This window comes from Eurosta solidaginis, chromosome 4 (assembly GCF_040869045.1).
Source record: "Eurosta solidaginis isolate ZX-2024a chromosome 4, ASM4086904v1, whole genome shotgun sequence".
NCBI lineage: Eukaryota > Metazoa > Arthropoda > Insecta > Diptera > Tephritidae > Eurosta > Eurosta solidaginis.
In genome coordinates this window covers 203,815,207-203,839,871 of record NC_090322.1, presented here as the reverse complement: position 1 = coordinate 203,839,871, position 24,665 = coordinate 203,815,207, and the positions used below count along the sequence as shown (strand labels likewise).

The 24,665-nt window shown below is 37.6% G+C and overlaps 2 protein-coding genes across 5 annotated transcripts in view; one reads left to right on the top strand and one right to left on the bottom strand.

Moving 5' to 3' along the window:
- The window catches only part of Ubr1 (Ubr1 ubiquitin ligase), a 157,549-nt gene that overhangs the window by 95,208 nt on the left and 37,676 nt on the right, over window positions 1-24,665 (bottom strand). The gene's annotated exons all lie outside the window — the stretch shown is intronic.
- The window catches only part of LOC137250909 (fatty acid hydroxylase domain-containing protein 2), a 56,936-nt gene that overhangs the window by 2,359 nt on the left and 29,912 nt on the right, over window positions 1-24,665 (top strand). For 3 of the 4 annotated variants that reach the window (XM_067784614.1, XM_067784612.1, XM_067784611.1), the window contains exon 3: window positions 2,050-2,123. In XM_067784614.1, coding sequence (XP_067640715.1) covers window positions 2,050-2,123 — 74 coding nt within the window. Of the gene's footprint in view, window positions 1-1,841; window positions 1,925-2,049; window positions 2,124-24,665 lie in introns of those variants that run through there. The other variant, XM_067784615.1, reaches the window with a different exon arrangement.

Genomic DNA, 24,665 nt, shown 5'->3' with positions numbered 1-24,665 from the left:
AAAAGCGGAGACACAACCCACAGCTAAACACACATATAGCTAAATCAGTTGCGATGAATTGTGGACACACATAGAATACATAGAATTAGTGTAGAGGGTGAAACAAAAACACATATTTCAGTTACATCTGAGTATAATGCGTATTGAAATTTAGTAGTACACATTTTATGCGCAGCAATTTCAGAGGTGTATTTAAAGGTTGACGCTTAGCAGTCCATATAAAGTTTAAGCGTATAGACGTTTACGTGTAAAAAAAAACACGGCTAATATATCATAATTTTTAAGAACAGTACGACAGAATCATATTTACGATGATAAAAACACAAATATAACCGTTCTCTCTTCTGGTCGGCCATGATTTATTTTTTAAAGTTTTTTCCCTTCTCCCATTCTAAATAAAAATTCCTTGTGAGTTTTTTCACTTCTCCATTTCCTACTATTCTGAACAATGTTCGAAAAAGTGGAAACTGGCTATGGGAGGTATGTATTATCATGTGGGTCAAAGTAGTTAAAGTAAATTGGTTCCTTTAAGAAATAACACTTATTTCTACAAATATGTACATTCTACCACAAATATTCTTTATTTTAAGTCGAAAAGTTTATCATAAGCAACGGAAGAGCTCTTGGTATATTTAATGCAGCCATTCAAAAATTGTGCAAGGATTTTTTTAAGAAAATTGCTTTGCTGAATGGAAGAAGACAACTCCAGCGGATTTGTGTTATGCCGCCGTCTGCTTCTTCTTATGCTCCCCTGTTGATGTTGCTGTGGCACCAATTCATTACTAATTTTAGTCAATACCATATGAAATGCAATATTCTGTATTGTTCATATATTATTTCTAAATTTTAAACAAACTCGCAGCAATAATTAAATTTTTCAATTTCTTAAACAAAAATAGAAATGCTCAACAAAATTTCAATTGGCAAACAGCTGACTACGAAAATTTCGAAATTCCTACTCCCCAAATATTCTTCTCCCTAGGAGAAAAGAATTGGAGGAATTTTTCCACTGAAATAAAAAACTACGCGAGAACAAAATTTCGCGAGAATATTTAGAATTGGTCTGATACTAAATATTACCGTATACATTAGATAAGCTCCCTCCTATCCCCTTTTCCCACTCTTAGCTACGCTCATCTACATTAATTTAGGCGCATGAGATTAATCTTTATTTTTAGCGAAAAATGTCGTAAAAGCTGCTTAGGTTGTACTGGCCGGTCCATGAGGACCTCACATACTTATTGAGTCCGTAGTGTTGTAAAAGCTGCTTATAACAAAATAAAAATAATGTGCTTATATGTATATATTTAGGAGTGGTTATAATGAATCGATCAAGTTATCTTAAAAAATTGCATTTTTCGTCTATAGCAACAAATCGACTGAGTCGAGATTTCTTAAATTATAAAAATGTTAAAAACCCACTGGAAAACAAATTGTTTTGGTGAGGCACTCTAAAGTGCTTTTGTATTTATACTCATTCCATGCATTTCAAATGTAAATTTATCAAACTTCAAGAGGCCTCCAGTGCTCACTCACTCTTTATTATAGTCATATGAAGTGAGATACATTGGTGCAAGTGCAATTTGGTAAAGTAGAATCTCGATCGTTTTGTTTTGGTTAATAGTGCTGAAAGAGATCGTCGTCGCACTGCACAGAAGTTCAATTGAGCTCATCAATTACAATTTGTATACAAATTGCGACGCTCACCAACAGTGCATACCTACCTAGTCATTCAGAACGGCGATTCTTCATGTATTCATTTGCCTTTCTCTTGTTACAGCTAATGCCAGATTTTTACTACTTTATTCATTTATTTTCACATTTTTCTAGTCTTTAGTTCCGACTTTCGGTTCAAGCTCAGCTAAGCTTAGTTTTGTAAGGAAAGTCTTGATAGTGGTTGCGGAACTTTTTTCTTTATTCGAATGTTTGTTTTATTTTGGTTTTGTTCATAGTTCTTTTAGGGTTTTTCATATTGTAACTGCTGTTTACCTACTAATTAATTTAATTGCTAATGGAAAAATTTTGCTATTTGGATATATTTCTGCTCAGGCATTTGCAAAGCTTTTGGGGTGCATCGGGCGATTTTTGGCAAGCGCAATGGGATAAATTCATCGATAAAACAGGTAATTGTTAATTAAGAAAAAACAAAGGTGGTATATACTCGCCATTGAACTTGGGATGTCATATTAGTGCGTAAATAGTTGCTTCTATACGTATTTACATACACAATAATGTGTGTGGGTTAAGGTGAGCGGTTTGTACCTGACATTTTTTTCTCAGCTCTCACCTTCATAAATCACAAATATGAAGTTATAAAAACAAGAAGTTTGGGTGTTCATGTGAGCCTGGTTATCAGTTTATATGCTTAAGTGGTTACATTCCACACGGCGTACAAAAACAGAATATACCACCTAATGTAGATGTCTCAAATCATCCCAAAATTCATGAATCAATTGTGCAGAAAAACGCGTTATTTTGAAATTAGCGCAGAAGAGGCAGTACTAGCTGAACATGGAACACACATTTTTTTGATATGTTGCAAACATGGATCCGTCAGTCGAGGGATATACACTTTTTTATGAATTGCCAAATTAATTAGTTATTCTTAAATTTTAAGGAGCGTAGAAAAATTTTATTCATAATCAACACTTCAAAATGTCCAAGAAGAACTGCCAGAGAGCCAAACAAACACCTTGTTGTTGTTGTAGCGATAAGGACACTCCCCGAAGGCCTTGGGGAAATTGAACGTTTATAAAAGGTAAATTTGTGGAAAAGTTCCACCTCTAGAATGTAATCTCTTATTGGAAGCACAAAATAAAAGACGTGAAGACTTGCAGGAAAATAATCTTGTTCACAGGGATGGAACATATGTAAACGCATCGATAATCTTTTGACGTTTTATTGTAGATTAAAGCATGTGTGAACGTGGTCTTAGTCATATTTATATTTTTACTTAACCATATCTTGTCAGGGCGTGGGTCGTCCCCGCGTTGGGCTTTATGCAGACCTTGGCCCGCTTTGATGCAGAGAGCCTCACATGTTGAGGTGGAGTACGCTGTTAAAACAGCAATACTAAATGTTTGGCTCGTTCAGAATATAAGAACAAAAAACCGAAAAGTTACCAGCGGGTCCCTCCTAAACCAGGGGTGGTATCCACCGTAGGGTTACGCAGAACACCTTTCTGCGTTGGCGGCCTTCTGCTGCGCTTATAAAATAGTACCCTGGGTGGGTCCAACACCGGTTTGGAGACCAAAACTATATCCACGCAAAGCACTTATGTTGACCGTTTTTTTGTTGGGTACCCAACATAACAACAATCACATGAAAATCACCAACTTCCACTGCAAATATCTCCGGACAGAGATACAATTTTTATTTTTTTCGCCTTCGTGGCCATGTTCTCGAGATTAATACGCGTCGTGGAAACCTCTCTCGATATTTTTTTTTAGTAGCACATCAACATTTTAACATAATGAAAATTATAGAAATTGTGTTTACCAAAAAGGTAAACACGAGAAACGTCAAATGAAAATGTCCCAAAAAAACACCATGGTGAACTCACGTAAGTTCACAATGATGAAAAAAGCTTTAGGTTGAAGATTGCCAGATTGACGTGCATGATATGGTGAGAATAAGGACAGGGATAGATATAGGGTGGTTATGATTGCAATAGACAAAAGAAAGACCGTGGGAAACGGCATAAGGAAACGGTTCTTTTCAGCGGTTCGGATAGTATAAAAGGGGGTAACTGAAGGTGAACAAGAGGAAAGTAAAATATAGCAGCATATCGGGCTAAAGTGCGCGCTCCGCTTATAAAAAGAAAAAAAAACATTTGTGATTTTTGCGTGTGATAAAGTTTTAAAATTCCCTGTGCGCGAAGATCCAGAAAGGATCAGGTTAGTGCCGATAGCAATAATTTTTAAGTTTTGATAAGGCAAATTGCCTTCAATAAAAAAAAATCGGTTTCGGTCGATAATTTTTAAAGAAAAAGGACGACGCTGCATCCAACCATCAGGACAGGATTTCCTTGCTGCATAAGGAGGTGGAATATTTGTTTACCTGGTGAGTGTTTAAATTATGAAGATTTTTTATTATCATCTAGACTTTCGCGCCGTTTGGGGTTCACGCGACCTCAATTTTGACTTCGGTCACCAGCCTCTTCAATAAATCCGCAGGCACGGATTTTCCTGGGTGAAGATTTCCACTCAAGCAGTTTTTTTTGCGTAAACCCAAATTCTAAAAATTTAATATCTCTGCTTTTTTTTTTTGATTAAAATACTAAATTTTTGTGGATACTCATTTTATATTGCGAGTAGGTATGAGGGCAATATAATATGAATGTATGTGTGACATAAGGCGCGTGAACGCCAAATCGGTTTTTGGAGCCTTGATGAAAGAATTTAATTGGCGCTAATTGAGATTTAATTCTCGTAGTGGGAACCGGAGGTGGCCAGTGAAGCCTTTTTAAAGCGCCAGGGAATCACATTTTTTGCGAATCACACTTTTTGCGAATCACATTTTTTGCGAATCACACTTTTTGCGAATCAAATTTTTTGCGAATCAAATTTTTTGCGAATCACACTTTTTGCGAATCACATTTATTACGAATCAAAATTTTTACAAATCACGAATTTTTACGAAAACTACGAATTTCTACGAATTCGGTATCAAATTTTACAAATGCAACAATTCTTTTTGCAACTTCAACATCAAAATTGTTACGAGTATCAACCATTTTTATAAAATCAACACCGTTTTTGTACAAAGTCCATATTATTCCTACATATTCGACGTCATTTTATACAAACTCAGCGTCATTGCCTACAAATCCGATACAATTCGATCTCCGATCTATCAAAACCCTACAACATTTTTTTATCAAGCAAAAATCGTAATTGCATCTCATCACGATTTTGGTATTACCATTTCATCACCAACAAATCCTTTTATGTGCGTCTCGGAAAGCTGCGTCCAATTGGATTTGTTTATTCACCTAGCCATTTACCCTAACGTTGGAGCGACTTACCTCATTATAGCATTCAGCAAAAAAGTTCACCATAATGGAATGTGTACAAAAGCTTTTTATGGTAGATAGAAATTAACAAACGAGTCAGGGTAGTCTAAGAATTGTTTTTTTTTATCCCAAATTTTAAACTGTATGAAATATGAATTTTACATTGATGTGCATGGACATATATCCGAGTCACTATAAATCTTATTCGTTTTAGTCTTAAACGTAATGTTCAGAGTAGATCGAAAATTCTTTAAAATTGTAAGGTGTCTATCAGTCACAAGATATACCAAAACGATTTAGACTGTTTTTTTTGTCTTACCTTTTTTTTTGCAGGGGGTATGAACCCTGCACCAATATGCTCCCCAATCCCCACATAAAAGAGCTCTTTTAGGCAGGCATTAGGGGTGTTTTAAAACTACTTTTTTTATATAACTCCACTTGAGTAGATAAGAGTTTGGTGATTTTGGCGACAGAAAGGCCCAGAAATATATTTGAACATGTGTCATACAGTTTTTTTATACGGAATTCATGTGCGCATTTTGATTCTTTTTAGGTTGATAATATTTATAGGCCTGTTTACGCGTTCATAAATACTGTTTGTAATACGTTTATTTTTACTTTTATATGTTTGCATAAGGATATACATTTTTTTTTTTGCGAAGAAGGAACCCATATGTGTTAAATTAAAATTTACATATATGTATATACATAAATTAAGGTGTTTGAAGAAAAATATTATTGAATATAAACGAAGCTTGATTTTTTGTATAAGATTTTATTTCATTTCGTGTATAGATTTTAAGATTATGGTTATTAAAAATGCGTTATTGAAGTGAAAAGAGAAGTAATATGGCTGGCTAATTTCTTTTGGGGCGGGATGTAAGGATGGAATGATGAGGAGGTAAGTAGGAGTATGGAGCATGGCATTAGGGTGACCGCAGAGTAGGTTGCACGATGCGAGCGGTCCAAGGTTGGGTGGGATTCCTGTTGTGCGGTGGGTAAGTGAATCCGAAGAGGTGAACGGAAGTAAGTAAATATATGTATGCGTCCGGTTCCAAGATGGCGGGTTGAGAACCACGGCCTGCCAAATGTACTGAGCTAGCTAGGGCCACCATCTGGAACCAAAGCAACGTGTACGTGACATATATTTATAAATGGCGCCCAAACTAAAAACACATGAAGGGATCGCTATATTTAGTATAGCACCCGAGAAATAATTTTTTTTATAAATCGACAGAGCGCATGAAATGAAGCTTGAATTGGCGCCCTCGCAAGAAATCAAATATTCTTCAGTAACATCTAGTAGAAATACAAAGATATAATTATCTTTTTTTTTTACTCAATTAATCTTGCACTTACAAATGTATTTAAGCTTTCAAAAAAAAAAAAAAAAACGTTCATTTGAAAAAGGTTATGGTGTAAGCGGGTTTCTAAGCTAGTTAGGTGACTTGCTTGTCTACTTGTTACAAAGTTTAATTGCACCAGTAGTTAGGAGCAAGCCCACCATATCAGATACAATAACCAAACGGTGGCATAGACACAAAACATGAGGGTGATCTATTAGCATCGACATTTTTACAACACAAAAGTTTATTTTAGATTTCAGTTTTTGGTTTGTTTCTTTTATAGAGAGTTAGTGTCAGGAATATGGCTACAAATGTGGAAGCCAAAACATAGGTTTTGAGTTTTGTTGTTCCATAAGTAGTAGATTTTGTGACCACAACTACATTGCGATTGGTAGATGTTGTGAAGCATAAAATCGTTTCGTAATTTGTTTCGTTATTTAGTTTATCAGTGAGGATTCACCTACCTACCCACACAGGAACGAACAACTATGCTCCAGAACCCTAAGCCTCCTCAAGGAGTCAGGCCATCCGAACACCCGCCAACTCGTAATATTCTAAATTGTAAATTTTCTGTGTATACATTCTTTTATATCGGAGAGTTCTTATTTTAAATTTGGTATTGATTTTTTTTTGGAGTCAGTGTACAAAGGTTTGAGTTTTTTTGGTGTACGTGTTGCGTTAATACGTCAGTATAAGTTTATGAACATTCAGTTAACAAAGGATTTGACCCACGGATATACTATATGCATGCAATACCTACTTATATATATATTCATCAATACAAACACTTGTTTTTAATCGATATATATATATTTTGTATATAATTTTTTTTTGTTGGGTGAGTTGTATGAAGCGCTAATACATGGGTGCGTGTTCGTAGACACTCAAGGTTTATAGCATTTAACATACATATATTTTGCTATGTCGTATATTCTCCTTTTTGAGATTACATCGAGATTACGTGGCTACCTGATATTTTGTTTTACATGAATATTGTTTTTATACCAATAGATATATATTTTTTTATAAGATTCAGTACCTATAGGATTGAACATACACATATACAGATGTCCTCTTTTATAGTTTTTTTTCTATATATAAATATTTGTTTTTTTAATACATATTCAATTTTTTTTATATTACACGGTTTGCTAACATACGCGAGCGAAGTTGCGAATAGTCAATTCAGAGGGAATTTAACGTACATCTACTGTCCTTAGATCATATATTTTTTTCTTTTTTTTTTGGATTACATCCAAATTTTTTTTTCTCTATTTTATTACTGAAATAATTGGATTTTTTTTTACTACGAGTGGCGCTGATACAGTGGTGTGCGCTAGCCGAGATTAAATTTTTGGTAGGATCTAATATACATACGCAGTCATCTCGACTTATATACATGGTCTTTACACTTGCTTTATTACCAAAAAATTTTTTTTTGATTAATACGTGTTATACATATAATTTCGCATAGGGTATAACCCGCACATACATATATTTTATATTGATTTAAATTTTCTTTTATATAAATTTTCTTTTGATTTTTTTTAAAAGCGCTAGTACGTAAAGGCGTGTCTGTAGACACGCAAGGCTCATAGGATTAAACACACATTTCGGGTTTTATACTATAATTTTCTCTTTTAGGGTTACATAAGGATTTTACATACATATATACATTTACAGTGTGTCTTTTTGGTGCCTCGTATACAAAGATTTTTTTTAAGTCCAAATTTTTTTTGAATCATTCGTATGAATCACTCGGCACCGGCCCATAATACACGAGCAAGAACAAAGATAGCCAACATGCCAGCAGAAGACGCAAATAAGCAAATGAATGAGGGTGATCCCGCATTCATCGATCTTTCAGATAGGTTCGTAGGTACGAAAAACAAAGGGGATGAAAATGTAGGCGGTAGTGGGCAAGGCGCACCACAAAGTAGTGTGCAAGCATTAACAACTAGTACGGGGACAATGCCCAAACAATATGGTCAGGCCCAAGTTACCCAATCGGTACTCATCCGGCCACCGTCGTTACCCTTTCCACGCCCCCCTCCGGTTCACAATTTCGCGACTAATGTTACGGCCAGTAGGCCTATAACACCAAACATACGTGAGGAAGTGACGCCCATAATAAAAAGTATGATGGCGGAAACTCAACAAGCCCTTTTAAGTGAAATGCGCGCAGGCATGCAGGCGATGTTTGAAACCGTACGCAGTTCCAGTGTCGAAGTGGGAGCTGGCCGTCAGACAAATAGGCCACGAATACAGTATAAAAAAAGGAGGCATAACATTAGCAGCGAGTCAGCAGAATCGAGGCGTTCGATACCTGAAAACGAAAGAGTTAATGAAAACGTCAACAACAATCGTAATGCACATAATAATATTCCTGTTAGGTCGGCGGTAGGTCCGTTACCGGCGTTAAATAATCAGGCGAATCAGCGTCCAATCCTAGGCCCTGCAGCACCAGACCATCGTTCTTCCTCACAAAGATCACCACCTGAGCCTCAATACAGAGCTGGTACCTACCGAGCTGAACTGAATATAGAAAAGTGGGGGATCAATTACCAGGGTCACCGCGATTCCATGACCATAGAGGACTTTTTATTCAGGGTGGAGTATGTGAAAGAGCAGTATGGGTGTTCGTGGGCTGAGATCATTAGAGACTTTCATCGGCTGCTGAGTGGAGAGGCCCGTGAATGGTACTGGTTGTACATCCGAACGAATCGCAACCTAGACTGGCCAAGTTTACAATTCGCGTTACAACGGCAGTTCGGATCTCAGCTAACGGATTTCGATATAATGAGAGAGATCACGGAACGCAAACAAAAACCCGGAGAGACGATTGATGATTTTTTTCACGCTGTCGGCATACTGCGTTCGCGTCTAAGGAACCCCATACCCGAATACGAAATGGTTCGGCTCGTCAAAGGGAACTTGCGGGAATCGTTGGCCAAATTAGTATACCCCATTGCGGTCTACTCTATAGAGCAACTCCGTATGGAGTGTAAGGAAGTTGAAAGGTGTTTTCCTCGCAGGGATCGAGTTCCCCAAGGTGGATTTGTGCCTCGTTCATACCAAGTGAACGAAATAGTTGATACATCGCCGGAAGAGCAGGAGTCCCCCGGAGATGAGGGTCAAGTCTCCGTGGAGGAGCTCCGCTATCAGCGCGTTACCAAACACCCATCATCTCGCGACCAAGCAAATCGTAAAAACCTGTTGTGTTGGAATTGCGGTGCCGAAGGACATGCATTCACCGATTGCATGTCACTTCAGAGGCGCATATTTTGTTTTAAGTGTGGGAAGGCGGACGTCATCACGCCGAAGTGTCCAACATGTAGCCTATCGGGAAACGCGAAACGGAACGCGATGACAGCGGGGGTATCGCGCTCCACACAATTCCCGCTAGAGTAGACGCGTCGACTAACACAGTAGATGAAGACCTCGTGAGAGGGGACGATCAGCAGATATCACGGATAAAACCAAAACTAACAAATTGTACTATGAATAACAAAACAAATAACCCGGCTAGACTGTCCCTTGAAGAACGTATGAGGAGGTACAAAGAAGCCCGCGAAAGAATCTTTGCAGACGGCGTGTTACTAGGTCGTCGCAGGGTGTCACGCAAGATACTGAAGGCAAGGGATCGATTTCGAAACCGGAAGATGCTACGTCGAGCAGTTGTTGCCACTGTTAAAAGGGCAGACCGAGATGACCCACGGGTGTACGCGGACATCGAAATAAATGGTGTCCAAAAACGAGGGCTACTGGACACAGGTGCATCAGTTAGTCTATTAGGTAGAGGATGTCGTGAGTTAGTCGAGGAGTTAGGGGTACCTATCGAACGGTTCATTTCAAAGGTTACAACTGCTGGTGGTGGCGCACATACGGTATTAGGAAAGATAACTATACCTGTCAAATACAAAGATTTAGAGAATAAAATAACGTTTTACGTATGTCCATACCTGGAACAAAACATTTATCTCGGGATAGATTTCTGGCGCGTTTTCCAATTAGCCCCGAATGTCATAGATGTAAATGAAATCGATTTGTCCAAGTTAGAGCAGCAGATGGTGACGGCGGAAGACAGGAATGAACGGCGTGTGCTTCATGACCTCACGGCTGAACAACAACAGCGCTTAAATCAGGTCGTCGAAAGTTTCAAAACGTTTGAAAAGGATGGTTTAGGTCGTACACCGCTGGAAAAACACTCCATTAAACTCGTGGAAGATGCAGTCCCTGTGAAAGATCGCCATTACCCACTATCACCTGCCATGCAATCTATAGTTTACACAGAAATAGACAAAATGTTAGAATTGGGGGTAATTGAAGAAAGTGAGAGCCCGTGGAGTAATCGGACCACTATAGTACGTAAACCCGGTAAAAATAGATTTTGTTTAGATGCCCGAAAATTAAATGATTTGACCGCTTATCCGCTGCAGAATATCGAAGGTATAATTAGTCGCATAGATGATACCCATTTTATTAGTAGCGTGGATCTTAAGTTCGCTTTTTGGCAGATAGAACTGGAAGACAAGTGTAAACCATACACCGCTTTCACAGTCCCGGGGCGTCCCTTATATCAGTTCGTGGTCATGCCGTTCGGACTATGCAATGCGGCGCAACGGTTATGCCGATTGATGGATCGAGTCATACCACAGAGATTGAAGGGAAATGTCTTTATATACTTGGACGACTTACTTATAATCGCTCCCGATTTTGACTCGCATTTGCATACGTTGCAAGAAGTTGCCATGTGTCTTAGAGAAGCAGGATTAACAATAGGATTAAAAAAGTCAAAGTTTTGTTTCAAGGAGTTGCCGTATTTAGGATATATCGTGGGCGGGGGCATGTTAAAGACCGATCCCGAAAAGGTAAAAGCGATCGTGAACATCCCGGTACCGAAAACCATGAAGCAAGTTCGGAGCTTCCTAGGAACAGCCGGTTGGTACAGACGGTTCATTAAGGATTTTGCTGCGATAGCGGCCCCGTTGACCGATGCCCTTAAGAAGACGAACAAATTCGAGATGACACCTCAAGCAATCGACGCGTTCAATAAATTGAAAAGGGCACTTACCTGTGCGCCTGTCCTAAGACACCCGGATTTTACTAAACGTTTTTGGGTTCAATGTGACGCCTCCGATTATGGCATAGGAGCGGTGTTATTTCAAAAAAATCACGATGATTCCGAAAACCCTATTGCTTATTTCTCTCAGAAACTAAACGATTGCCAACGCAAATATAGCACTACCGAGAAGGAATGCCTCGCGGCTGTGATGGCAGTGCAAAAGTTTCGCCCATATATTGAGCTGATGCCGTTCACAGTGGTGACAGATCACGCCAGTCTTAAGTGGCTCATGGGGCTAAAAGATCTGAGTGGTAGATTAGCGAGATGGTCTTTGCACCTTCAAGCATTTAATTTCGAAATAGAGCACCGGAAGGGCTCTGAAAATGTGGTTGCAGATACACTGTCACGGTGCATCGAGGAGTTAGCTCAATCATCGATAGCGGGAATGGATACGGTAGAGTTTGAGTCGGAGGAATATTTAGATTTGATAGGCACGATACAAAAAAATGCTGAAAGGCTGCCGGACCTGAAAGTCGAAGACGGGTTTGTTTTCAAAAAAATGATTGCAAAAGATGTAGAACTGGAGGAAAACGAATGGAAGTTGTGGGTGCCGGCAGCATTGACATCGACCTTAATAGAGAATGCGCACTGTTGCGAAACTGCTGCGCACGGGGGTATGGCAAAAACTTTGCATCGCTTGCGACGTTTATATTACTGGCCAAACATGGTAGTACAAGTCCGAAACTACGTCCGCGACTGTCAGGTTTGTAAGGAAAGCAAGCCCAGTAACGCTATTTTGAAACCTGGTATAGGATCGGAGGTAGTTACCGAACGTCCCTTTCAGAAAATTTATATTGACTTTTTAGGCAAATACCCTAGGTCCAAACGAGGCAACGCCTATATCTTTGTAGTCGTGGATCATTTTTCCAAGTTCACATTTTTAAAGTCAATGCGTGAGGCTACGGCCACCAATGTCGTGAAGTTCCTCACCGAGGAAATCTTTCATAAGTTTGGTGTGCCGGAAATAATACACTCAGATAATGGGCAACAGTTTACCTCTAAACATTTTGCCAAAATGATAGAAGCGTACTGCGTTAAACACTTGAAAACCGCGTTTTACTCGCCACAATCAAATGCCGCTGAGCGGGTCAACCAATCGGTCTTGGCTGCTATCCGCTCATATTTAAAAACAGACCAGAGGGATTGGGATCTATATTTGCCAGAGATTGAGTGCGCGTTGCGCAGCGCCATACACTCCGCAACGGGTGTGTCGCCATATTTCGCCTTATTCGGCATGAACATGTTCACCAGCGGTGCAGACTATAAGCTGGCTCGGAAACTAATTTCCCTCAATGACAACGAATTACTGTTGCTGAACGACAGCGACAGAATAAGATTAATGAGAGAGAAAATTAAAGAAAATTTACACGAAACCTATGAGACAAACGCGGCTCGGTACAACAAAAGAACCCGTGAAGTGCGCTTTGTACCCGGACAAGAAATATATAAGCGCAACTTCGTATTAAGCGATTTTAATAAAAATATAAACGCGAAGTTTTGCAAAAAGTTTATCAAGTGCAGAGTAACGCGAGCGTTAGGTAAAAACATGTACCTGTTGGAAACGTTGTCGGGAAGAAGCTTAGGTGCGTGGCATGCCAAGGACCTCAAGCAATAGTCCGTCACGACGAGGGTCAAGTCGTCCAGAGAGCAGCAACCGATCGATGGTGTCTGCCAACCTGAAAGAAAGATAAACAAAAAATCCACAAAGTAACTCGCTTATAGGTGAATTTTAGACATAATAATACTTCCCGTAAATCTATCTCCGGCGATGAGGGTCAAGTCGTCCGGAGAGGTCCAATATGCAGTACATACATAAATGCCCGGCATAGCTCGCGAAGCAGGAGACAGTGTCAGGGCGTGGGTCGTCCCCGCGTTGGGCTTTATGCAGACCTTGGCCCGCTTTGATGCAGAGAGCCTCACATGTTGAGGTGGAGTACGCTGTTAAAACAGCAATACTAAATGTTTGGCTCGTTCAGAATATAAGAACAAAAAACCGAAAAGTTACCAGCGGGTCCCTCCTAAACCAGGGGTGGTATCCACCGTAGGGTTACGCAGAACACCTTTCTGCGTTGGCGGCCTTCTGCTGCGCTTATAAAATAGTACCCTGGGTGGGTCCAACACCGGTTTGGAGACCAAAACTATATCCACGCAAAGCACTTATGTTGACCGTTTTTTTGTTGGGTACCCAACATAACAACAATCACATGAAAATCACCAACTTCCACTGCAAATATCTCCGGACAGAGATACAATTTTTATTTTTTTCGCCTTCGTGGCCATGTTCTCGAGATTAATACGCGTCGTGGAAACCTCTCTCGATATTTTTTTTTAGTAGCACATCAACATTTTAACATAATGAAAATTATAGAAATTGTGTTTACCAAAAAGGTAAACACGAGAAACGTCAAATGAAAATGTCCCAAAAAAACACCATGGTGAACTCACGTAAGTTCACAATGATGAAAAAAGCTTTAGGTTGAAGATTGCCAGATTGACGTGCATGATATGGTGAGAATAAGGACAGGGATAGATATAGGGTGGTTATGATTGCAATAGACAAAAGAAAGACCGTGGGAAACGGCATAAGGAAACGGTTCTTTTCAGCGGTTCGGATAGTATAAAAGGGGGTAACTGAAGGTGAACAAGAGGAAAGTAAAATATAGCAGCATATCGGGCTAAAGTGCGCGCTCCGCTTATAAAAAGAAAAAAAAACATTTGTGATTTTTGCGTGTGATAAAGTTTTAAAATTCCCTGTGCGCGAAGATCCAGAAAGGATCAGGTTAGTGCCGATAGCAATAATTTTTAAGTTTTGATAAGGCAAATTGCCTTCAATAAAAAAAAATCGGTTTCGGTCGATAATTTTTAAAGAAAAAGGACGACGCTGCATCCAACCATCAGGACAGGATTTCCTTGCTGCATAAGGAGGTGGAATATTTGTTTACCTGGTGAGTGTTTAAATTATGAAGATTTTTTATTATCATCTAGACTTTCGCGCCGTTTGGGGTTCACGCGACCTCAATTTTGACTTCGGTCACCAGCCTCTTCAATAAATCCGCAGGCACGGATTTTCCTGGGTGAAGATTTCCACTCAAGCAGTTTTTTTTGCGTAAACCCAAATTCTAAAAATTTAATATCTCTGCTTTTTTTTTTTGATTAAAATACTAAATTTTTGTGGATACTCATTTTATATTGCGAGTAGGTATGAGGGCAATATAATATGAATGTATGTGTGACATAAGGCGCGTGAACGCCAAATCGGTTTTTGGAGCCTTGATGAAAGAATTTAATTGGCGCTAATTGAGATTTAATTCTCGTAGTGGGAACCGGAGGTGGCCAGTGAAGCCTTTTTAAAGCGCCAGGGAATCACATTTTTTGCGAATCACACTTTTTGCGAATCACATTTTTTGCGAATCACACTTTTTGCGAATCAAATTTTTTGCGAATCAAATTTTTTGCGAATCACACTTTTTGCGAATCACATTTATTACGAATCAAAATTTTTACAAATCACGAATTTTTACGAAAACTACGAATTTCTACGAATTCGGTATCAAATTTTACAAATGCAACAATTCTTTTTGCAACTTCAACATCAAAATTGTTACGAGTATCAACCATTTTTATAAAATCAACACCGTTTTTGTACAAAGTCCATATTATTCCTACATATTCGACGTCATTTTATACAAACTCAGCGTCATTGCCTACAAATCCGATACAATTCGATCTCCGATCTATCAAAACCCTACAACATTTTTTTATCAAGCAAAAATCGTAATTGCATCTCATCACGATTTTGGTATTACCATTTCATCACCAACAAATCCTTTTATGTGCGTCTCGGAAAGCTGCGTCCAATTGGATTTGTTTATTCACCTAGCCATTTACCCTAACGTTGGAGCGACTTACCTCATTATAGCATTCAGCAAAAAAGTTCACCATAATGGAATGTGTACAAAAGCTTTTTATGGTAGATAGAAATTAACAAACGAGTCAGGGTAGTCTAAGAATTGTTTTTTTTTATCCCAAATTTTAAACTGTATGAAATATGAATTTTACATTGATGTGCATGGACATATATCCGAGTCACTATAAATCTTATTCGTTTTAGTCTTAAACGTAATGTTCAGAGTAGATCGAAAATTCTTTAAAATTGTAAGGTGTCTATCAGTCACAAGATATACCAAAACGATTTAGACTGTTTTTTTTGTCTTACCTTTTTTTTTGCAGGGGGTATGAACCCTGCACCAATATGCTCCCCAATCCCCACATAAAAGAGCTCTTTTAGGCAGGCATTAGGGGTGTTTTAAAACTACTTTTTTTATATAACTCCACTTGAGTAGATAAGAGTTTGGTGATTTTGGCGACAGAAAGGCCCAGAAATATATTTGAACATGTGTCATACAGTTTTTTTATACGGAATTCATGTGCGCATTTTGATTCTTTTTAGGTTGATAATATTTATAGGCCTGTTTACGCGTTCATAAATACTGTTTGTAATACGTTTATTTTTACTTTTATATGTTTGCATAAGGATATACATTTTTTTTTTTGCGAAGAAGGAACCCATATGTGTTAAATTAAAATTTACATATATGTATATACATAAATTAAGGTGTTTGAAGAAAAATATTATTGAATATAAACGAAGCTTGATTTTTTGTATAAGATTTTATTTCATTTCGTGTATAGATTTTAAGATTATGGTTATTAAAAATGCGTTATTGAAGTGAAAAGAGAAGTAATATGGCTGGCTAATTTCTTTTGGGGCGGGATGTAAGGATGGAATGATGAGGAGGTAAGTAGGAGTATGGAGCATGGCATTAGGGTGACCGCAGAGTAGGTTGCACGATGCGAGCGGTCCAAGGTTGGGTGGGATTCCTGTTGTGCGGTGGGTAAGTGAATCCGAAGAGGTGAACGGAAGTAAGTAAATATATGTATGCGTCCGGTTCCAAGATGGCGGGTTGAGAACCACGGCCTGCCAAATGTACTGAGCTAGCTAGGGCCACCATCTGGAACCAAAGCAACGTGTACGTGACAATCTATTGATATGCACAGTTATTAAGTTGCTTAGTATCCAAAATAAAGAATAAAATATCAACAAAGTTTTGTAAATCAGCAACTCAAATGTTTATAGGTTTCAGGCATACATGTTAAATTTCAATTAAAATTAGCAATTGATGCAATTGGTTTATATTCTCTAATTCATTAAACAATTAGAAAGGTTCACCTAATTCCCATTAGATAATTGAAATTTTTATTCTAATGGTAAATATAATTGCAATTAGTTCATTAGCAAAAAAAATTGGTTTACCTTTACAATTAGAAATCTAATTGACGTCTGCTAATGCAATTAAATATTCATGCAACTAATTGCAATTAGATTTTCCATTAGAATAAAAATTTCAGTTATCTAATGGGAATTAGGTGAACCTTTCTAATTGTTTAATGAATTAGAGAATTTCGCAAATGAAGGTTAATTAGCAATCATTAGTATTATCTAATCATTATTTAACATCTATGGTTTTAGGCATAAATATAGGCAAAATAAATTTTTTTCAAAAAATTATTGATATGAACGAATAAAGATGTAAATAAATATAAATAATTGATTCTAATTCGAGCTAATTGAATATCTAATTGCATTAGCATTAGATTTACCATTAAGAATAAAAATTTCAATTATATAATGGGAATTAGTTGAACTATTTCTAATTGTTTAATGAATTAGAGAATATAAACCAATTGCATCAATTGCTAATTCTAATTGGAATTTAACGTGTATAGTTTTAGGTATGCGAAAAACCAAAAACTATAAACCAATTTGTTTGATCAAAGAGGGTAAATTATGATAAAAGACGTCACTCGTTACTCGCAGCCATTTACTCGATGTTTTCTAAGTGGTAGTCGCTGGTTTTTTTGGGCCAGATGTGCATAAAATGTCTTCTATACTGTGGCGAATTTTGACATCACTAGGCTGTTAGGAAATAATCACGCAACAAAAAAAAACATGAAGGAAGCCACACTGGTGTACATGAATACATCAGTCATCATTTACACACATACATACAAGGCAACGAAGAGATATTTCACACACACACATGTGCTCATCAGCCGAAGTAGTTAGTCACACATGCACACGCTATGGGAGAGGCGTGGACTATAGATATACATGGTTATAGCTGGTAACTAACCACGCATGACCTGCAACTGTTTTCCAAACAACCAGATCTTAGGACAGGTATACGGACAAGGCAACAGACAGTATAAAAGCAGCGCAAGTTGAGTAACAACTAATTAGTTTGATTTAAACACGCTATCAGTTGCGAAGTATAATTGTACTACTCGCAAAGTAAGCTAGTAAAGACCATTTTGCAATACAGAATATTGGAGTGATTTATTGAACAGTTTAACGATTCGAACGTTAGCGGAAGGTTTCAAATAAGTAGAATTTCCCCTAAATTCGTTACGATGCATTTTCGTGGGGTATTTGTGTTTATTTTTCCAACTGTATTTAATTATTTAAGTAATTCCTTTTCCAAAAATCACAGTTGCACAAGGTGCCTACACCGCATGGATAATTGCGAGACAATTGAAAAATGTTCCTCTTAGAAAACATTCGGCATTAATTTTATGATTTCCAGCGAGTTACTCGCCACTCGTAGCAAACTGGTGGCTCTTATCATAATCTTATCATATCTTGTGAATGTGATTTTTGGGAAGAGAATTAATTAATTAATTAAATACAGTCGGAAAAATAAACACAAATACCCCACGAAAAGGTATACAGACATTTATGCACATCTCGCCCAAAAAAAAATCCTGCGATTACGCAACGTAACGAGTGACGTCTCTTATTATATTTATCCTCTTTGGTGGCACCATTGACCAACTACATTGATTTCCACATGGTTGGTTGAATCAACTGTTTTATATGGATATGGATATTGACAAGTTTTCCAGTCCCTTAAACAGTTTTCTAGAATTCGATCTGCTTAAAAATTACTAGTCCTCATTATATTTTGTTTTTGGAAAGTGTGTAAAAAATATAACTACATAAGAAGTTAAGCTGATAAAAAGGATCACGTGACGTGCATACCCTAATAGTTGAATAAGAGCCGTGTTTTTTAAACGGTTTTATTTAGCTTGAGTTGACAGGCAGGCCGCATGCACGGCCGCACGGCCGTTGTGAACGAATCTTGTAATTAAAATTTAAGTAACTTCCCGATAAGCTACAAGCTTGAAACTTGGAATATAGTTCAGAACCCGATGACAATGCAATAATAAGAAAAAAATCGCCGCTAGGTGGCGCATGGATCGAGATATTCGCAAAATTCGCATTTGTGGTCCGATTTGGCTCATATTTGGACCAAATAATACATGCAAGAATAGAAATCGACCTGTGAAAAAAATCGCCGCGAGGTGGCGCATGGATCGAGATATTCACAAAAACCGTATTTGTGGTCCGATGTAGCTCATATTTGGAACACATATTACATGCAAGAATAAAAAGCGACTTATGAAAAAAAATTGCCGCTAGGTGGCGCAAGGATCGAGATATTCACAAAAATCGTATTTGTGGTCCGACTTGGCTCATGCTTGGAACACATATTACATACAAGAATAGAAAGCGACCTATCAAAAAAAAATCGCCGCTAGGTGGCGCAAGGATCGAGATATTCACAAAAATCGTATTTGTGGTCCGATTTGATTTGGTCCATATTTGGAACACATAATACATACATGAATAGAAAGCGACCTATGATGCCCGATTTGGCTCATAAGTATTTGGAACAAATATTGCATACAGTCCAGTAGAAGTGACATCAAAATATTTTGGAGTTGGAGGAGGGACAAGCATACGTGGCGCAGAGTCGAGTAAAGTCTTTGGAAGGATTATGTATTGAGGACTTAGGTTGTAACAAATTGTCAGGAAAGAGTCCTTGTAATAATGAGTCACTAAATGAACTAAATATAATGAGAAATAATAGGCAATTAAATAAAGACTAAAAACTTGAAAATAAAGTAATTAAAAAACAAGTAAGGAAGATTAAGTTCAGATGTAACCGAACATTACATACTCAGTTGAGAGCTATGGTGGCAACATTAGGAAAAACAACCATGTAGGAAAATGAACCGAGGGTAATCCTGGAATGTGTTTGTATGACATGTGTATCAAATGAAAGGCATTAAAGAGTATTTTATGAGGGAGTTGGCCATAGTTCTATAGGTGGACGCCATTTAGGGATATAGCCATAAACGTGGATCAGGGTTGACTCTAGAATGCGTTTGTACGATATGGGTATCAAATGAAAGGTGTTAATGAGTATTTTAAAAGGGAGTAATCCTTAGTTCCATAGGTGGACGCCGTTTCGAGATATCGCCACAAAGGTGGAACAGAGGTGACCCTAGAATTTGTTTGTACAATATGGGCATCAAACGAATGGTGTTAATGAGTATTTTAAAAGGGAATGGGCCTTAGTTCTATAGGTGGATGCCGTTTCTAAATATCGATTTGTACGATATGGGTATCAAATTAAAGGTATTAATGAGGGTTTTAAAAGGCAGTGGTGGTTGTTGTTTAGGTGGTCGCCTTTTCGAGATATCGCCATAAAGGTGGACCAGGGGTGACTCTAGAATGCGTTTGTACGATATGGGTATCAAATGAAAGGTGTTAATTAGTATTTTAAAAGGGAATAATCCTTAGTTCCATAGGTGGACGCCGTTTCGATATATCGCCATAAAGGTGGGCCAGGGGTGACTCTAGAATTCGTTTGTGCAATATGGGTATCAAAAGAAAGTAGTTAATGAGTATTTTAAAAGGGAGTGGGCCTTAGTTCTATAGGTGGACGCCGTTTTGAAATATCGCCATAAAGGTGGACCAGGGGTGACTCTAGAATGTGTTTGTACGATATGGGTATCAAATTAAAGGTGTTAATGAGTATTTTAAAAGGGAGTAATCCTTAGTTCCATAGGTGGACGCCGTTTCGAGATATCGCCATAAAGGTGGACCAGGGGTGACTCTAGAATGCGTTTGTACGATATGGGTATCAAATGAAAGGTGTTAATGAGTATTTTTAAAAGGGAGTGGGCCTTCGTTCTATAGGTGTTCGCCTTTTCGAGATATAGCCATAAAGGTGGACCAGGGGTGACTTTAGAATATGTTTGTACGATATGGGTATCAAATGAAAGGTGTTAATGAGTATTTTAAAAGGGAGTGGGCCTTACTTCTATAGGTGGACGCCGTTTTGAAATATCGCCATAAAGGTGGACTAGGGGTGACTCTAGAATGTGTTTGTACGATATGGGTATCAAATTAAAGGTATTAATGAGGGTTTTAAAAGGGAGTGGTGGTTGTCGTATAGGTGGTCGCATTTTCGAAATATCGCCATAAAGGTGGACCAGGGCTGACTCTAGAATTTGTTTGTACAATATGGGTATCAAAAGAAAGGTGTTAATGAGTATTTTAAAAGGGAGTAATCCTTAGTTCCATAGGTGGACGCCGTTTCGAGATATCGCCATAAAGGTGGGCCAGGGGTGACTCTAGAATTCGTTTGTGCAATATGGGTATCAAACGAAAGTAGTTAATGAGTATTTTAAAAGGGAGTGGTGGTAGTTGTATATGTGAAGGCGTTTTCCAGATATCGACCAAAATGTGGACCAGGGTGGCCCAGAACTTCATCTGTTGGATACCGCTAATTTATTTATATATGTAATACCTGCCAAGATTTTAAGGGTTTTTTATTTCGCCCTGCAGAAATTTCTCATTTTCTTCTACTTAATATGGTAGGAGTCACAACCATTTTATAAAGTTTTTTCTAAAGTTATATTTCGCTTCAATAAAACAATCCAATTAACTTACCATGTTTCATCCCTTTTTCGTATTTGGTATAGAATTATGGAATTTTTTTCATTTTGCGTAATTTTCGATATCGAAAAAGTGGGCGTGGTCATAGGCGCATTTCGTTCATTTTTCATACCAAGATAAAGTGAGTTCAAATAAGCACGTGAACTAAGTTCATTAAAGATATGTCGATTTTTGCTCAAGTTATCGTATTAACGGCCATGCGGAAGGACAGACGGACGACTGTGTATAAAAACTGGGCGTGGGATCAACCGATTTCGCCCATTTTCACAGAAAAGAGTTAACGTCATAAAATCTATGCCCCTACCAAATTTCAAAAGGATTGGTTAATTTTTGTTCGACTTATGGCGTTAAAAGTATCCTAGACAAATTAAATGAAAAAGGGCGGAGCCACGCCCATTTTGAAATTTTCTCTTGTTTTTGTATTTTGTTGCACTATATCATTACTGGAGTTGAATGTTGACATAATTTACTTATATACTGTAAAGATATTAAATTTTGGCGTGGTCCTCCTCCGATTTTGCTAATTTTTATTAAGCGTACATATAGTAATAGGAGTAACGCTCCTGCCAAATTTCATCATGATATCTTCAACGACTGCCAAATTAAAGCTTGCAAAAATTTTAAATTACCTTCTTTTAAAAGTGGGCGGTGCCACGCCCATTGTCCAAAATTTTACTAATTTTCTATTCTGCGTCATAAGTTCAACTCATTTACCAAGTTTCGTCGCTTTATCTGTCTTTTGTAATGAATTATCGCAATTTTTCGGTTTTTCGAAATTTTCGATATCGAAAAAGTGGGCGTGGTTATAGTCCGATATCGTTCATTTTAAATAGCGATCTGAGATGAGTGCTCAGGAACCTACATACCAAATTTCATCAAGATACCTCAAAATTTACTCAAGTTATCGTGTTAACGGACGGACGGACGGACGGACGGACATGGCTCAATCAAATTTTTTTTCGATCCTGATTATTTTGATATATGGAAGTCTATATCTATCTCGATTCCTTTATATATGTACAACCAACCGTTATCCAATCAAACTTAATATACTCTGTGAGCTCTGCTCAACTGAGTATAAAAATTGTAACTTAAACGGCTTTATTGAAAACAATACTTACATGAAATAATAATAATACGAAAAGCTAGAAAAAAATTAGGTAGGTCCTAGGTACTAGTCATGACACTCCTTATCAATCTAGGGCGTTGATCAGACAATTAAATAAAAGCGTTGGACGCGTCATATTTCTATTGATAGTCATAAGTAAAACCAACTGAACCTTAATCAGGTTATACTACGCCTCACATTTTTAGAAATTTCACGCGCCCAACGCTTTTATTTAATTGTCTGATCAATGCCCTAGATTTATAAGGAGTGTGATGACTAGTACCTAGGACCTACCTAATTATTTTCTAGCTTTTCGTATTATTATTATTTCATGTAAGTATTGTTTTCAATAAAACCGTTTAACTTAAAAAAATGTTTTTTTAATTATTTTATTCTTACACGCGTATACGTTTACGTTTGCGCGTAAAAAAGACGCTTATCCTAGCTTAGGTAATGCTTAGGAGACCAATCTAGCGGCAGTGGTTAAACAACTAGCTACAGCACAGGGTGTACCGAAAAGCGGAGGCACAACCCTCTGTTGTATGTCTGTGTGTAACATATAGCTGAATCAGTTGCGATGAGTTGTGGACACGCACCATTTTAAGAGGTGATACATAGAATTAGTGTAAAGGTGCAGTAATTTCAGAGGTGTATTTAAAATTTGACGCTTAGCAGTCCATATAAAGTTTAAGCGTAAACGTCTATAGATGGAAAAAAAACACAGTTAATGTTTACGCAGTTACTCGAACAGCAAAAACTATTGACTCGAACTTTTTTCTGAAAATCGAAACAAGCCTATTTGGTTTTTTTTTTTTAACATTCCGATTTTGTTCTTATTTGTATTATAAGGACAGCCATATATGTAGTTGGGCATGCCTCTTAGCTATTAAAGAGTCAAGCGTAACTCGTTGGGTGTCCCCATACCCTGAGCAAAGATATTTACTACGAAAACCCGGCTACGAATTTTAGCATTGAACATTTTTAAATCCTGTTACTACCAGAAGATAACTGAAGCAAACTGACTACTAACATCCCAGGACTTAATAATCATACCTCGTTTGTGCATTTAAAGTGTTTAAATCAATCAGTTAAGTCTGCTTGTTTAATAAATCATGCATTACTTGCGTTATCCCCTTGTTAGTTTGAAAATAAAACAATATCGATGCGAATTAACCTCTAAGCGGTTCAAGGTAGACGTTCTCTTATACTTACTAGAAGGGATAGCATAAACTTTTCCCTACAAAATAGTGGACCTTACAATTGTTAGCGGCTATGTATAGCTTAGTTCCTTAGAAGAAATATGTCACATTTCATGTAAATGGTCAAAGCCGGATGGTTGAACTGATTTCAGCTTTATCTGTATGTTGTTTGAACTGGGTAATGTTTTTTTGTTTACTTTATGCAATTATCGAGGTATGAACTTTTGGCATCTGAGTCAAACAATCTACCCACTATACCATCGCCATTCGCTTGTGGACTTATATGTAGTTTATTTGTATGTACATATGTTCATTACAAGCATCCTCTGTTGAAAATCGTTTTTTTTTTTGTCGTTATTTAGTATTTATATTATTTGTTCATTATTTTAATGGTGTAAATACCATGACTGTATTGTGACGAATATTACAATCTCTAAGGTTATTAAATAAAGGCACAAGAACAGAAACATTAAGCAAGCTACATAAACAAATCAATCATCATTTACACATGTACATACAAGGCAACGAAGAGATAACTCACATACAGATGTAGTCATCGGTGGAAGTAGTACTCACATATACAGGCGCATATGGCTATGCGAGAGACTATAAACGTGTATCTGTAGTTTACGTTACGAACGTTAGCAGAGGTTGGAAATAAGCGGAATTTCACTAAATTCGTTACAGTATTAATAAACACACGACTACTATGTGCCAGTAAAAAAAGCCCAATGAAAGTGCGCTTAGGAAAAATAAATCTTTTGAGAGATTCCTCTAGAGTTTACACAATAATGATATTAGCCGTGTTTTTTTACGCGCGTATACGTTTCGTTTACGCGTGAGAAAAACGCCTACCCTGCAAAAATTGTTGGATTACGTGTTCCATTTTCTTCATGTTGGAGTACTCTAACAATACTCCTTTGCAATGCGTTTACGGACCACCATCAGCCGATCATTGCTCGTTTTTTAACGACAGTGATCACGACACGATGACGATCGAACAGA